Source organism: Pituophis catenifer, unplaced genomic scaffold (assembly GCF_029215685.1).
Source record: "Pituophis catenifer annectens isolate HBS135680 unplaced genomic scaffold, rPitCat1.0.hap2 SCAF_1, whole genome shotgun sequence".
NCBI lineage: Eukaryota > Metazoa > Chordata > Lepidosauria > Squamata > Colubridae > Pituophis > Pituophis catenifer.
This window is the reverse complement of record NW_027256881.1, coordinates 175,887,453-175,904,365: the sequence shown is the minus strand read 5'-3', so window position 1 is coordinate 175,904,365 and position 16,913 is coordinate 175,887,453. Positions and strand designations below refer to the sequence as shown.

The 16,913-nt window shown below is 37.9% G+C and overlaps 1 protein-coding gene across 1 annotated transcript in view; it reads right to left on the bottom strand.

The window, feature by feature from the left end:
• KANSL1L (KAT8 regulatory NSL complex subunit 1 like) overlaps window positions 1–14,420 on the bottom strand; it is a 48,595-nt gene extending 34,175 nt beyond the window's left edge. Inside the window, exons 1-2 of the mRNA XM_070956782.1 lie at window positions 14,370–14,420; window positions 9,255–10,366 (exon numbers count right to left, since the gene is read on the bottom strand). Coding sequence (XP_070812883.1) covers window positions 9,255–10,366; window positions 14,370–14,420 — 1,163 coding nt within the window. The remainder of the gene's footprint in view (window positions 1–9,254; window positions 10,367–14,369) is intronic.
• Between the last annotated feature and the right edge of the window lie 2,493 nt (window positions 14,421–16,913).

Sequence of the window (16,913 nt, the reverse complement as noted above, 5' to 3'; positions counted from 1 at the left end):
GTCTATGTTCTTTTCATTCATTTAATATTTTATTATTGTTCAAGGAGTAAATTTCTATTTTTCTTAATCAGGGCACATTCAAGAACACCAACTAGCAGTCAAAACACACAATGAGAACTGTTTAATCTCACAACATACTGACAGACTCAACATAGTTTTAGTTTGGAAGCTGTGAGAATTCTAAACCAGGCTAAATCCAAAGAACAGGAATCCCTAGATGCTTGACATTCAGACAAATCAGCCATTGGTGGTCACCTAGAGATAAACTAATTTATACACCATTCAAAAGATCCAGATCCAGCGAGCAAGGGGTGTGAACTGCACAGAAAGTACACTTTTGTTTGGTTATGAAGAAACCAAAGTCACATGTACACTAAATGTAGACTAACTTTTAGCTACACATCTTCCCAGCAAACAGCAAATTTTGAAGCTCTAGGTAAAGAGGATTCATTTTAGGATGACTAACCAGTTTGCATGTTGGAGGTTCCTAACGGAATGCTGGGACTCTGTATTTTAAAGAACATTTGAGGGAGGGATGCAGAATAGCCCTTCTCTGCCTGAGGCTGTAGAGACCTGGCACCAATCAAAACACTGTGAAGCAAGTGATCAACTGACAGGGTAAGCCATTAGTACATGAAAATACTACCACTCCCTTCTAGTACTGATGATTTTACCTAGTTTGGTAATGAAACATCTGCAAGAAAATCATCAAGCTCAGAGGAACCCAACAGTTCAACCCTGAGCTACAAATACTCTCTTCTATTGATAAACACTTTTTGGTTAGAGGGACTCAGAGCCTGCCTTATATGAGATGGCTCCCAGTGGATTTCATTCTAAATTTTGATATGATTTCTGTAAATAAGGAATGTAGAATTATAATGGCTGAGTCTTTGATCCTTCATACATCAAAAAAATACAAAGCTAGGGGATAAACAAATAAAAACAGATTTGAAAAAAGAAAAGGCTCAGGAAAGAAAAAGAGTGAAAGTGTAAGAAAGGAAAAGAAGGAAAACCGAAAAATAATGACTTCCAACTTTCTTTGATACAGATATAAGTAAAAAAATATCAAACTCTTACTCTAAGATTAACATTTGTCTACATTATTTCCATAATCCCATATCTAATCATCGAAGTCCAGATCAATTTTTAATTTCAGTTTCTCAGAAAAAGTCCAGTAATGCTTCATATCGCTTTAATCACTATTTGTTAAGGAAACCACAACTGCTTTATTTAATTGCAGCAAACTCTAAATAAAACAGGAATGCAAAATCTTAAGCTCTAGTGTAGACCCCTGCTTCTCAACTTTGGCAACTTTAAGGTGCACGGTCTTCAATTCCCAGAATTCCTAAGACAGCATGAAGTGTCACCAACAGACAGAAAAGCTATTATACGTAAACAGGATTCCACAGTATAATCCTCAGACTGACTAGCTGTCTGTCTGTCTGTCTATCTATCTATCTATCTACTTACTGTTGGAATCACTGTTTAAAATAAATCTATTAACAGAAAAATATTTTACAATTAATGTAATAATTGCCATTTAGAAAGCATTTTGGAATTTATTACAAAAGATGCCAAATATATCATTTGGAGAGAAAATTATATATTGGAGCTAAAATGATATCGGGCTTAAAAACCATTCAACTCTAATCCATCCTCACCTATTAAAGCTCAGGGAATGGTATTGACTTTAGTGAAACCTACCTCACAAGAGTTCTTGTGTGAAAAAGTAGGACAGTGTACCGGCACCCCGTTTTGTCCACTATGTTCCATTGCTTTCCCTCGGGGGGAGGTGTTGACCCCCTTAGAGAAGGTACACAATTTGGGAGTCCTTCTAGACCCACGGCTTAGCTTGGAAGATCATTTGACTACCGTAGCCAGGGGAACCTTTGTCCAGGTGCACCTGGTTTGCCAATTGCGCCCCTTTTTGGACCGAGATGGCTTACTCACAGTTGCTCATGCCCTCATCACTTCTCGTTTGGACTACTGCAATGCACTTTACATGGGGCTGCCCTTGAGGAGCATTTGGAGACTTCAACTGGTGCAGAATGCGGCCGCGCATGGGGGTGCCTTGGTAGTCCCATATTACACCACTCCTTCGCGGTCTGCATTGGCTCCCAGTTGTCTTCCAAGTGCAATTCAAGGTGCTGGTGATCACATTTAAAGCCCTACGTGGCCTAGGACCAGAGTACTTGCGAGACCTCCTCCTGCCACTGGTAGCCTTCCATCGCCTGGTTCGCTCCCACAGAGTTGGCCTCCTCAGGGTACCTTCGGCTAGACAATGTCGACTGGTGACCCCTAGGGGGAGAGCCTTCTCTGTGGGAGCCCCTACCCTCTGGAATATGTTACCCCTGGAGCTCCGGATAATCCCCGACCTCCAAACCTTCCGCCGGGCCTTGAAGACCTGGCTCTTCCAACGGGCGGGCCTGGGTTGACTCTAAACTGATTTTGTAGCTTTTTAAATTCTTAAATCTTAAATTTGAATTTATATTCCCACGTTTAACCTATTTATTGGATATTCTGTTTTAATTTGTCTTTTAACTTTTGTATTCTCTGTTTCTTATTGTTGTGAGCCGCCCTGAGTCCTTCGGGAGAAGGGCGGCATACAAATCCAATAAATAAATAAATATAGCCCGAGTCACTATATAAAAGTGGGATATAATTCTAACAAATAAATTTAAGAAACAAGCTTGTTACTTGGCTATTAATGTGTTAGAATTTAACAGGGTAGATAAAAATTGATTTAAAACAAAATTTTTAATTGGATTTTTTAAATTTAAATCAGATTTTTTAAATTTAAATCAGATTTTTTTAATTTAAATCAGATTTTTTTTATTTTTATCAAATTTATTTTAATAAAATGCTTTTGGAGTAAAAATCTATCTAAAGATAGCTTTCTATTGAAGATGCTGTACTTTTCGGAGTATAAGACACACTTCCCCCCCGCCCCCAAAGAGAGGATGGAAATGTCGGTGCGTCTTGTACACGGAATACAGCCATTTTTGACCTCCCAAAACCCCGCCCTGCACATCCTGTTTTTGTCAAAAATGGGCCCGTTTTTCGCAAAAATGGGATGCACAGAGGGTTTCAGGGGCAGGGAGGACAAAAACCGGATGCACAGAGACCAAAGACTACTTTTTTCCTTGTTTTCTTCTTCAAAATCTTGGAGCATCTTATACTCCGGTGCGTCTTATAGTCCGAAAAATACGGTACAGTAATAATTTAGTTTATTCAGCATGAAATGAAGCTTAGTTATGTAGCATGAGGCTGTATATTCTGCAATATTTACATTTTTGATAAACTCATTCAATTCAAGCTCTGCAAGCTGAGACAACATGCACTGCATTTGTGCATTCACACAATTTCACAGTGTGAAATTGAAATTAACTGTGAAAACATGAGATAAATCATAAAACAAAGTTCGGGAATATTCCTTTATCCCATTGTTTTGCAAATCTATGTACACTACAAACTGTGATTATCTAAGTGTGAGGAGGAAGGGCAAGCAGTAAAAATGAAAGTGAAACCTTCTAAGCAGCTTATAAATATAATATTAAAGAGCACCTGTCATTTCAGATCCATCATGGCAGCGCCTGTTAGCGGGCATCCACTCACCTGCTGCCTGCCACGTCCCTCACCTTGTTGTGTCATTGCCGCATCACCAGCCATCCCATTAAAGTGAATGGGAATGTCTGGGAGTCAACAGCGAGTCAGAGGAGGAGCCCCTGTGGGACAGAGATGACAGCTGCTCTTTAAAATTTATGACTTAAATCAAGTTGATTTAAATCAAGCCTTTTTACTAGTGATTTAAATCATGATTTAAATCGACTTGATTTAAATCAACTCCACCCTGGAATATAAATGTTAGAATTAGAATTTAACATGTTACTGAAAGCTAAAATATTAAAACAAATAAGCCTTGAAACATGACTTTATCTTTGTTGGCTAAGATGACAAGTTGAAAACATATAGATAGCAGTAAAGAGAATGTGGACTAAAAAAGACAAATATATTCCAGGCTGCAAAATGTAGTGCTTCTTATACAGTTCTAAATTCTACTGTGTGTAGTGGTAGCTCAAACCTTAATATAGTTCTAGCCCAAGACAATAAAAATTAAACAAAGCTAAACATTGAATTCAGAAAAAACAGTAGAATATCTGATTTAGCCCATATGCAGCCTCCCAAAATCTGGCTTTAAAAAGAAATTACCAAATTATAATTTTTTGGCATTAAAGAATATTGTTAAATATATGGCTAGGAGAATATTAACTGTATTTAATTTTAACTAATGTGATTATTCTCCCACTCAAATTATGAAATCAATGTTTCATTGATTTCATAATTAATTCAGTCAAGAGCCTTGGTAATACAGTGGTCTAAAGCACCCTGTTATTAAGACCAGCTGCCTGCAATTACTGCAGGTTCGAATCTCGCCAGGCTCAAGGTTGACTCAGCCTTCCATCCTTTCTAAGGGAGGTAAATTGAGGACCCAGTTGTGGGGGCAATAAGCTGACTTTGTATAAATATACAAAAGTATGAAGGCTATTGCTTAGCACATTGTAAGCCGCCCTGAGTCTCCGGAGAAGGGCGGCATATAAATGAAATTAAAAAAAAAAAGTTTTATTTCTATTGGGAATAAAACTTAGCCTGCAGCACACTATTAAAGAAAGTCTAAAACAGTGGATTATTCATAGTATAGGCCATAATATTTAGGAGCTGAAGAATGTACTAAATTGCAGAACAGAATGTAACAATTTAACATAGCCTTCAAACCATTAAGTTAATGATTTTCATGCAATTCTTTGGCTTTGGTATGCATGGCAAGGTGCCTGAGCTGGCAGCTGTAGGAAAACATTTTTCTATGCACTAATGGAAAAAGTATTGTTCTGGCAGGGCATGTGATACAGATCCTAATCCTGGCTAAACCCAATTTAGCTATTGGTGGTAATAAACACAAAAGAGTGTTGACTTTATATCTAACAATGACTGAAATCATCTCACATGATAAAGCAAACAAGAGGGGCTTCTAATGTTTATTTTAGTTCCTCTATTTTAAGATCTGGAGAAAGGATCATTCTTCTTAATCCAGTGGATTTTCAAATTGTATGCTTTCTACAAGAGGTTTTAGGACGATATTACTCTAGGAAGTTTAGGCAAAATAATAAAACAACTCTATTTTCTTGAGAGTAGACCTTAATAATTACGATGTGCCCTAACTGGATTGAAATCCCATAAAGAGATTCAGAATAGCAATGTCTAATTTGTAGTGTAGAAGCATGTTGGCATACAGATAGCACCTATGAGGAACACCTTAAACTTCCAAGGATTATGTAGTAGCTGAAAATAGCAGATATGTGAGCCTAGGAAGAGATTAACTATATTAAATTACTTCAGTTGCTTTAATGTATTCTGACAGATGCTATATTTTACCCCTTAAATATTGGTACTTGCAAAATATTTGCAAGTAGTTTGTTACTTCCATTAGTAAATCATGAAGTGGAAGACACTACAGCATTCTTGTGTGTGGCAGTGGGCAAGCTGAGATACTATAATGCAGGGGTCCTCAAACTACGGCCCACGGGCCGGGTATGGCCCGCTGACACAATGTATCCGGCCTGCGCAGTGGTGGGATTCAGCCCCACCCCCTGCCCTGCCCTACCACTCCCACCCACTCCTCGCATGGCTGGCTTTTTGGCCAGAGGCTGTAGGAAAAAAAATGCCTTTAAAAGCCTCTGGCGATCCCAGCTGAGTTGCCTGATCGTCAGAGGCTTCTAAAAGCATTTTTTTCTGCAACCTCTTAAGGTTGTAGAAAAAATGCTTTTAAAAGTAAAAAAAAAAAAGTTGGCCACACCCACTCATCACGACCCGATGGTGCGGTAGGTGCCGCCGCCACCGCCCGGGCGGGAGAGGAGAAAGAGAGATGGAGAGAAAGAGATGAAGGAGAGAAAGAGGGGGGGGGGGAGAAAGAGAGATGAAGAAGAGAAAGAGAGGGGGGGAGAAAGAAAGAGATGAGAGATGAAAGAGACACACAGAGATACCTGTTTAAAAGAAAATACTGGGAGCCACAAAACCTGGGTGGAAGTAAGTGATATGGAGTTGGCAATGCCCACCCAGGTTTAAGGTTGTGTTTAAGTGTTTACATGTGTTTAAGGTTGTGTGTTTAAAGTTGCAGACCTCTGACCTACCCCATCTGATCGCTTCACCCTGCAGCCAGCCCTGTAGGCTTGCGCCCGCCTCCCACCTGGGCAGCAGCGGCCTACCTACCCCAGTTGTATCACCTTGCCCTGCAGCCGGCCCGAACGCAAGCCTCAGACCGCTCCAGTAGGTCATTTTTATTTAATTAATTTAATTAAGTGCTGCAATTGGCATAAATGATGACTGGTCAAAAGTGCGAGGACCTGTCACTTTTTTCAGCCCTCTGGGTAGTCCCTATGTGCATATGGATTACTCAGAGGGCTGAAAAAGTTATTTTTGACCAGTCTTCGCACTTTTGACCAGTCCTTGCACTAACGACTGTCCTCACATTTTACGTTTTGCGCCCTATCTTGTCACTGTGGTGAAGAGAAGTAGTTGTGAAATGAGTGACACGGTTGTTAAGAATGCTGCAATGGGCATAAATATGAGGATGGTCATAAGTGTGAGGACTGGTCAAAAGTGCAAGGACCAGTCAGAAATGACTTTTTTCAGCCCTGAGTAGTGCCTAGGCACAAAGCCACACCCACCCAGTCACATGATCAGTTAGCCACGCCCACCCGGTCACACGACCAAGCCACGCCCACCCGGTCACATGGCCACCTATCCACGCCCACCCAGTCACAAGGGGGGCCCAGCCACACCCACCTAGCCAGTCCGGCCCTCTAACAGTCTGAGGGACCCTGAAGTGGCCCCGTTCAAAAAGTTTGAGGACCTCTACTATAATGTGATCCTTCTATTATAATATGTGTATTCTCTTTTATATATAGCTCATATAAGATATCAGCATATTATAGGCCATATCTAGTATGTGTTGTGGGGGAGGAAATCTTTTTTTCAAATAATGCTTTTAACACTTGCAGTAAGTTACATCTAATTTTCATCATGTTCTGGTAAAATGCCAAAATATCTAAAGAATCTTAGAACTAAAGTATGATTAGTCACCACCTGTATAATTTTAGGAAGGAGCGTGTTATTAATGTATGTGTTAGTACTCAGATATCTTCTACGTAATTAATAATTTCTGATTACCATCGATTTCAGTTCTATCTGTTGCAACATCCAACTTTCACTTTTTACTTCAGACAAATTATCTGTTGGGTACTTAGGTTTTCAAAAATTGAGGAACAGTCATTATTATCTCTTTATTTTAGAAATTCTTATTGTAGCCTGAAATGTTTGGCAGAGAACAAATTAAAGTGGTAGTTTGGTACTCATTGTTAATTGACTCTGGGAGGCACAATGAATACCAAAAACAATGAATACCAAACAAAATTTTCCCATAAGGCATAATATAGTGAGTTACAAGGCAGTCAACACAGACAAATTCTAGCTGTGCGTTGAATACCAAACAAACAATGAGTATCGGGACAAAATGTTCGCATCAAAATGTGTTGAGTACTAAATTTGATTAATTTCAAAGCAGGTACCACTGTAATTCAATCTATGGTATCTATTATACAGCTGGATTTTAGGAGGCAATAATGTCATGGCCTGATTTTTTCTTTCTCTATCTTGGAAATTCTTTTTCAGATGATACTGAATATTTCCATAATTCCTGGGTATATGCCACCATAAAAAAAAAAAGGAATCCATAATTGAAGGGTCACAAATTCTGCATCCTATACTTCAGTCTTTCTGATACTCGTTGGTATTAAAAATGGCTAATAAAATTAGTCCCTGCATTCTTCTTGGCAAAATCTGTAGTTTGCCATTGCCTTCTTCCTAGAGCTGAGACAGAATGACTGGCTCAAACTCATCCAGCTAGTTTCATGCCTAAAGCAGGACTAGAACCCACTACACCAAACTGTCTCTCAAAAATATAAAATGCCTTTTGGGGGGTCAAGTAGATACTAATTTATGTAATTTTATGTATTTAAACAGCTAGTACAAAATTAGATGATTGGATCAACTATATACATGTTAGCATAAAACCAGAACCAGATTGTATACAAAACACCTATATATTGGACAAAACCAAACACTTACCTAACATAAAATTTTGACATTCTCAACACAGCACATATTGTGCATGATTTTTTTTACATTAAAACATTTTAGTAGCTATGTAAACATAGCTTAGAGAATTGGCAACTGTACTTAATGCTAAACTAAAATTAAGAAAACATTATTGTTTTGCTTCACAATGCACTAACATTAAACTTCTTTTTAGCAGTTCTCTAGCTCCCATCCATCATCTGTCTGTCTGTCTATCATCTATCTCAGAATCAGTCTGAAAGGACCATTTACAAGTCTAACTCTATAAAAAATCAAAGCATCCCCTTCTTAGAATGTTTTCCTGTAATTTAAATACATTATTTCATATCCTAGGCTCTGAAACAATGGAAAACAGATCTTGATAATCTTATATCATCTTTCTCATATTTAAAGATTATTCTATTATATTTCCCTTAGGTCTTAATTTCTCAAAGCTAAACAATTTTTAAATTATCCTGATTAGGTCTGAAATTTCTAGTCTCTTGATCTTCATTTTTTTTCTGAATATTTCAGTTGTCTGACTCCTTCTTAACAAGTCATGCCTTGGTTTAATTATGATTTTCTGTAATATAACATTATAATATCATTATCAGCATGTTAGCTCAACTCATATTTTCCAGTTGTTCTTTTAAAACCATTTGAGAGCATGAATTAGCAAATGTTACTTATACTATGTATGGATCCTTCCAAAGGGGAAAAATATATTATTTTCCATTACAACCAGAGTGTGGGGGAGAAATGGATATCAGAAGAATAAGTTATATGAAGGTTAAACAGTGAAACTCAATTAGACAGAACCACAAATTCCCTTCATTCAGTATAAAATGTTTACTCATCTTCCCCATTGAGTACGAGCTTTTTTTCCATGTTTTCAGTCATTGGGTATAACTTTACCATTTAGTAAAACTAGCTCAAAAGATCTGCATCTTGACTTTGAGTTTATCATTAACGTAATAACTTATCTTTAATGCAGATTTTAGGTATGAAGCATGGCATTGAATTTGAGTATATAAAACTGTTAGCAGATCTGTAGCACTGATATTTTGAAATGCTTTAATGCTTACATTGGCAGAGTTATTTTGGAAATCTGCTCATCATCATCTTCACTTGAGCTGCTACAAGTTGCTTCAGAATCCAAACTTTCTTCCACTTGAGACAGCAGTTCTGCTGTAGAACAAGCAAACACTTTGATTTCATCAGGTGCAGTATCCAAATTAGACCATATGTTTTTATTCCTACTAGTTTCTAGGGTGTTTTCAACTTTAACCATAGTACATTTTTCATAGTTTCCATCCAAAAGACTCTTTGTATCATAAAAAGCTTTCATTCTCGATAGCTGATGTTTCATAAAACATTTCATCTGCTGGTCACAATGTTTGACAATATGCTTTGCCAACAAAATTTGTAAGTGTTTCTGACTTCTTTTGGCCCGGTTTAACAAAGTCTGTTGCTTGTTTACACACTGAAGTAACCGTAAATTTAATTCCTGTTCTTTGCTGCCAGGATTGCAATTTATTGATACTTCTGGGGCATCATGGAATATTTGATGGAACAAATCTCCTTTTTTTGTATCAGGATTAACAAATAAAGCCTTGCCACAAAAGCCATTTCTTCGATACCACTTATAGTTTGGAAACTGCTTTTCTTCTGTGTTCTTCAATTCAGTTAAATGTAAATCCAGTAATCTCTCTGTTTCCAAAAAACTTTTCCTTGTTCCTGATAAAACATCCCCTCTAACCTGTACTCCAGATTCTGAATTAATACTTTGATTGAAATGTGTATTAGTGCTGTTACATACAGGATTTCTCAACTTAGAGCAATTATGCTCTTCTAAGTTCTTCTGAATACAATTGTTATTGTTTACACTGAATGTTAAATTAGGACTCATTAATAAAGAACAATGTTTAGACGACTGGGGATCAAAATATTTTAAGTTAAAGCAATCAATATTATGATTGACTTGAGAAGCAGGAAACCCCAAAATAGAACAAGAAAAACTTGTGGCAGAATCGTCATTTATCTTCTCTTTTACTGGTCTAGTACTTTCCATTGCTAGTGTTTCACTGGACTCCATCTCTCTTGAAGGTAAAGAAGATGATAAACAGACACCATGACTTTTCATTGCTTTCTCTTGGACAGCAGGTGTCATAGCTGTTGTAAATTGTTTACAGCAAACCTGTAATAAAAGGAAACAATGAGTAAGACTGTCAAATAAAGTTGGTAAAATTGTAATCATAGCAAAAAAAGGGCGAATAGTATTAGAAAGAAGTTCAACAAATCCAGCTTTTGCCAACTTGGGCACCCTCCATATTTTGGGGCTTCTATAATTATCAACAATAGCCATGCTGGTTGAATAATTCTGGAAAATGAAAGCCTAATTTCTGGAGAGTATCTTTGTACGATCAAGCTAACAAATGTCTCTTCCATGACATATTCTAATATTCACTTTTCTACTGATTTCCTCCTAATATAATAATTACCTGAGTTGCACACATTTGTAAACTGAATTACATATTATTCAAAATTGAATGCTGTTGATTATGAAAAGTCAAAATTATTTAATAAGAATCTTAATACTTTGCAATCTAAACACACTTATTAATGACATGAATGCATATATACCTATTTCTAAGTAAACTTAAGTATAATTGCACTGCAACTACATTATTAAACTTATTTATTTGGAAGAAAGTCCAACTGAAATAAATTATTTTTTCTTAATAAATTTGAAGAAGGTTAAAAAATAATATTCTATAATATTCTGTGACATACTACAAAGTGTTTTAGGATAATAATGATGCTGTTAACACAAAGCATATTTGTAAGTTGTAAGCATGTATTTGAAAAGGATAGATCAAAAAGATTGCAACAACATTTTATGTACAATCACTTTATGACTGTATTAAGAACTCTAGTTTTGTGTGTATTTATAAAATACCAGCTTGTGGCAAAGAATACAAAGAAAGGGGAGAAAGGAAACTATTGGCATTCCCCATCCCCATGAAAATTTAGTATTATAAGACTAGTCATTTTTCCATTAGAACTCTTCAAAAGACATTGATTTCAGTGAGACAATCTCAAAAATTTAAAAACTGTGAGATATCTTATTTAGAAGATTACTTCATCTTACAATATTTCTTTAAAACTCCATTTTCATAATCAGAATGTTATTGGGAATCTGAGAAAGAGAATAGTCTCAAGGGGGAAACTTGCAATGTTGCTTGCTAGACCCAGCAACCAGGTTACATATGGTTACTATGACAGAACTGATATTGTTGGCATACATTGGCAAGGTGGTAACATCTAGCTGATTTAGTAAGAAACCCTAGTAAGACCTGGAATACTGCAACCAATTTTGGTCACCATACTATAAAACAGGTTTTGAGACTTTGGAAAAAGTTCAGAAAAGAGCAACTAAGATGATCAAAGGCCTGGAGACTAAACATATGAAGAAAGGCTGCAGGTTTTGGTTTGGCTAGTCCAAAGAAAAGAAGAATTGGGGTGACATGATAGCAGTATTTGAGGAGCTGCCACAAAGAGGGGGTCAAATTATTCTCCAAAGCACCAGAGGGCAGGACAAGAAACAATCGTTGGAAACTAATCAAAGAGAGAAGCAACCTGGAATTAAGGAGAAACTTCCTAACAGTTAGGACAATTAACCAGTGGAACAGCTTGCATTCAGAAATCGTGGGCATTCCATCACTGGAGGTTTTAAGAAGAGACTAGACAGTCACTTATCTGAAATGGTATAGGTTCTCTTGCTTGAGCAGGGGCTGGACTAGAAGACCTCCAAAGTCCCTTCCAGCTCTATTCTATTCTATTCTGACCTGGAAGCTAATCATTATAAACTCTGGTCATTATTTGGAGAATATATTGATTGGGAAATTAAAAGAAACGTTTGAGAAAAATCAAATTTATTTAAGAGCATTTTAATATTTTTTATTCTTTCTATAAGTCTTGGTTATTATGACAGCGAGAGGAAAGGATGAAATATGTAAAATGGGATTCTATGTATGAGAAAAGAATCTAAAATAGGATTCTATGATGAGAAAAACACTGCCTAGAGCAGTGATGGCTAACCTTTTTGCCATCGCGTGCCAGGAGAGGGGGGCGGGGGAGGGTCGCGCGCGCACGTGCCCACGCGCATGTGTGTGCAACCCCCCGCTCCTGGCACATGATGGCCTGGTAGGCCCGTTTTTCTTTCTTACCTGGTTCCAAATCCTCTCTGTGTATCTGGGAATGGGGAAAACAGCCTTTCCCACTCCCTTGGAGGCTCTACGGAGGCTGAAAGGGCCCATTTCCCAACTCTCGGTGGGACAGGAAGTGACATTTTTTGCTGTCCCCAGCCTCCAGAACCTCTCTAGGAGTCTCTAGGAGCCTCCCTAGGAGTCTGTAGGAGCCTCTCTAGGAGTCTCTGGAGGCTGGGGGCAGGGAAAAAACGTCACTTCCTGTCCCACCGGGAGTGGGGAAATTGGCCCTTTCAGCCTCCATAGGGCCTCCAAGGAAGTGGGAAAGGCTGTTTTCGCCGTTCCCAGATACACAGAGAGGATCTGGAGCCAGTTAAGAAAGAAAAACAGGCCTCCCCCGCCCCCGGCCCTCCAGAGGCAGGAAACGGCCTGTTTCCCTACTTCTGGTGGGCCCAGAAGGCCCGAAAATCAGCTGGCCGGCACGCGCATGCGCCCCAGAGCTGAGCTGGCGTGCCCACTAATATGGCTCCGTGTGCCACCTGTGGCACGCGTGCCATAGGTTCGCCATCACAGGCCTAGAGCTTGGAAATCTGATGTATCTCTCATGATGATTAGCCATCTGTCAGATTGCAAATATGTCTACAGACATATTTCTAACCAACTAAAAAGACTACAGACATACTTGAGGGGACTCCAGTCATACTGGCATATAATAACCTTTTTGCAACAATCCAAGCATGAATATATCTAAAATTCTTCATAAATAAATTCCAAATTCCATAGCAAGAGAGGTAGTAGTTCCAGCACTGAGCACCAATGTCTCAGAACAAGCAGGGCAGCCTGATGCATACTTTTGACACGCATGCAAAATGACAGATGGACATGCATAAAAGTGTCCTTCAGATTTCACAGACATTAAGCCCTCTTCTTGTAAAATAAGAAGTAAGTTTTAAGCTTTACATAATCATAGATCATTTATTTTAGATATCACAAATTTTAAGTGGGAAAGTATTTAAGGTCAAATTATTGCTTATGCATTTTTATAATAAGAAGGAACAGTTGGCTAAAGTTGTGGTTGCCAAACTGTATGCTCATATGGCACCATGGGATATTTTAAATTGTTGAGGGAAACTCATCAATACTATACTAGACATCTCTTCCACACATGGAAGGAAGCTGACATCTTTTGGAAGGCTGCTCCTTCAGGCACTAGAGATGAGAGGAAGCTGAATTTTTTTAAAAAAAAAAAAGTATTTCAGCTCGTGAGAGGAGAGTGAAGGATGCCTCAGATGGGTGGGGAAGTCAAGTCATGTGTCTTTTCACTCAAGGACTGAAAAACCTGCTTGGATTTTGACAGGGAGGACTTTCAGCTCCTGAATGGAGAGACAGTGCAGCAAGGAAAGAAGTATGGGATGCCTCAAGGGATGGGAGTAAGGCCCTGGGTTGTCTAGCACAAGCAGCACGACTGTCTTTCTCTTAAGGAGTGAAAATCCTGCTTGGATTTTGGCAGAAAGGATTTTCAGCTCCTGAGTGGAGCTTCCCAGGTATTCCCCCTTTTGAGGGGCAGTCACATTCCTTACCTGAGACCCTCTCTGCTTAACAATCTGCATGATTGCTTAATGACTGCAGTTGAAAGGGCCAGGATTGCCATCATTGAGTGAAGTAATCACATGATATCTAGTTTAATTATTGTTTTGCTCAACAACCAAGATTCTAGTTCCAATTGTGGTTGCTAAGTAAGGACTACCTGTACCATGATCTTGGATCACAGCCAACATCTTTTCTAGTTTTCTTTGGTTCTTTCTCCACCATTCAAACTATCCTTTTATTCAATCTGGGGTCAATTTTTCCCTTGCAGCCACATCCAGGGAGGTTGCCTATGATCCCATGGACCTTAAACTTCTTGATAACATTAGCAAGCTTGGTCACAGGTACATGAAGGTTTTTAGGGAACATTGTATAGCCTTTACCTTTACCATGCTCAGCTATTACCTTCTTCCTTTCCTCCTCAGGCAACTCTCTCCTTTTCTTTATCTTGTCCATGTTCACTATGCTGCACACAATGATACAAAATGCTCGAGTGAGCACATCACAAAAACTAAGATTTATAATCTCTGCCAATACCAATATCCATTTGGGGTCAGTGATCTAAAAGCTCTATGAAAACAAGGGATTAACCTGGTTTCAATTAACTGAGCCATAAGAAATTTGATAGGAAACCTTTACTTTGAAAGACTAATAAAAATAATCTTAATAAAGTGGATGGTACATATTTTTTAATTTTCAGGAATCAGAAGTTTCACTCAAATATATAGGAAATTATTAGTTCAAGGTTTTTCAAATTACGTTTTGTGAAACCCTAGTGTTCTCTCCCGTGCATCTTTGCTCAGGAGTGAAAATCTGCTTGGATTTTGTGTCCCTTTTGTCTCTAGTGGCTGTTGAAAAATCAGCCTCCCGAAGGATGTCAGCTTCCTTCCATGGACTCAAACTAGACTCCAGAGCCTGAAAAGGTTTGACAACCCCTGAACTACCCGACACACAATTTTTGAATATGTTGAATCACAAATTATAATACCTCAATCAAGTCAAAAGGCTGATGAGATTATGAGCCATTCTTGGGAAAAATTCAGATGGTATCACAAACAACAAACAATATGGTGGCCATCATAAACGTATCTAATTATTTCAACATTTATGAAAATAATATCATTACAATGTATTACTTACTATTCTATCTTATTTGGTTTTAACTATTTCATCCCCTGTAAATTCCTGCATATGCTATTGACATAATCCAGAATAGGGATGTAAGCATTCCCGTATTTCTAAGTATGAAACCTTTACCTTCAAAATAATTTTCACTTTTTAGAAGATAAAACTGAAATACTAAGCAGAAAGGTAGCCCACAACTTACAATTATTCATTTAGTGACCATTCAAAGTTACAATGTCACTGAAAAAAGTGACTTATGACCAGTTTTGACACTTATGACTGTTGCAGTATCCCAATGGTAACGTGATCAAAATTTGGATGCTTGGCAGTTGGCATGTATGTATGACAGTTGCATTGTCCAGAGTCATGTGATAACTTTTCTATCCAGCTTCCAACAATCAAAGTCAATGGGGGAAGCTATTCACTTTATGACTGCAGGATTCATTTAACAACTGCAGTGACTGACTTAACTACTTTGGCAAAAATGTTCATAAATTGGGGCAAAACTCACTTAACTACTACCTTACTTAGCAATGGACATTTTGAGCTTGCCATCTGACATGTTAAAAGGCAGGTTGAAGATAAAAAATTAGTCAGATCAATCTGATTTCTACTTAAGGAGGTTGGATAGTAAATTGATAGATATCTATTTTAACCCTTGGAGGAATGCTGATGTTCAGCACATATGCATAAATAAAAACACTAATTCAAGACAACATTATCGCATTGGATAATTATCAAGTTCCATATTTTAAAGTAAACTCATGTCACATATCCAGCAAGTTACCTATTGAAATAGAGTAACACATAGGCAGATCAATTCACTCAACAGATACATATTTTAGCATATAATTTATGCTATTATTATTTTCACTATATTTGCTAAAATGTATCAATTACACTTTCCAGAATAACAGAATTTCCCATTTGAGAAGAACACAAAAGCTGAAATTCAGACTTGATATTGTCTTATCATTAGCAATATGATTCTAACAAATGAAAGAATCCAATTGAACACTGATTTACTTCTGGAAAATTAGTAAGTAAATTAGTAAGTGTAAGTCTCTTACACCACATTTTTAGATTTAGTTGGCCAAATAAACAATAAACAGGGAGAGGAAAGGAAGAAAGGGAGGATAGAAGAGAAGGAAGCAAGTAAAGAATAAAGAAGAGAGACATTTCTGACCCTCCCTGCCAGTTTCCCCAAGCAAAGTCAATGGTGAAGCTGGCAGGAAGTCCAAAATTGCCGCCACCGCCCCCCAGCTCCCAATGCTGTTTCTTTTTGCTCACTTATAGTCATTCTGTTTCTCTGTTTATATAAGGAAATATCTCTGAAATAATAACCCAACATGTCATGGTTATCTAGTTTAAACTAAGTATGAGTTGTCCTTTTTAGAATATTCTAAATATTCTACATTATGGTCTGCTACATCCATGCCCCAAATATGCAACAACAACCTTTTTTTCTGCTTTGTCTTCATGACACTGTCTTCATCTGACTCCCAGTCTATGCCTGCATCACCTTAAACATCCTTAGTTGCAACAGTGTTAAAAGTAACCTTTTCCCCCTATACCTTGACATTATTTTGGCTCTTATTCTGGTATACTTCATCAATCATTGTTAGTGGCAAGTCATGTAATATTTTGGGGGTGAGATCAGTACTTGTTAGTCAATAAGGTTGGTTCAGAAGTACCCGCTCTTTTGATCCTTGATGTTGTGTTCCAAAACCACTGTTTGAACACTAGGACAGCCTGGTTCTTTCAAACTGGGTTCTCTCCCTATATCCACAGGGACCCTGAGCCAATCTCCACTTTGGAAGGCTA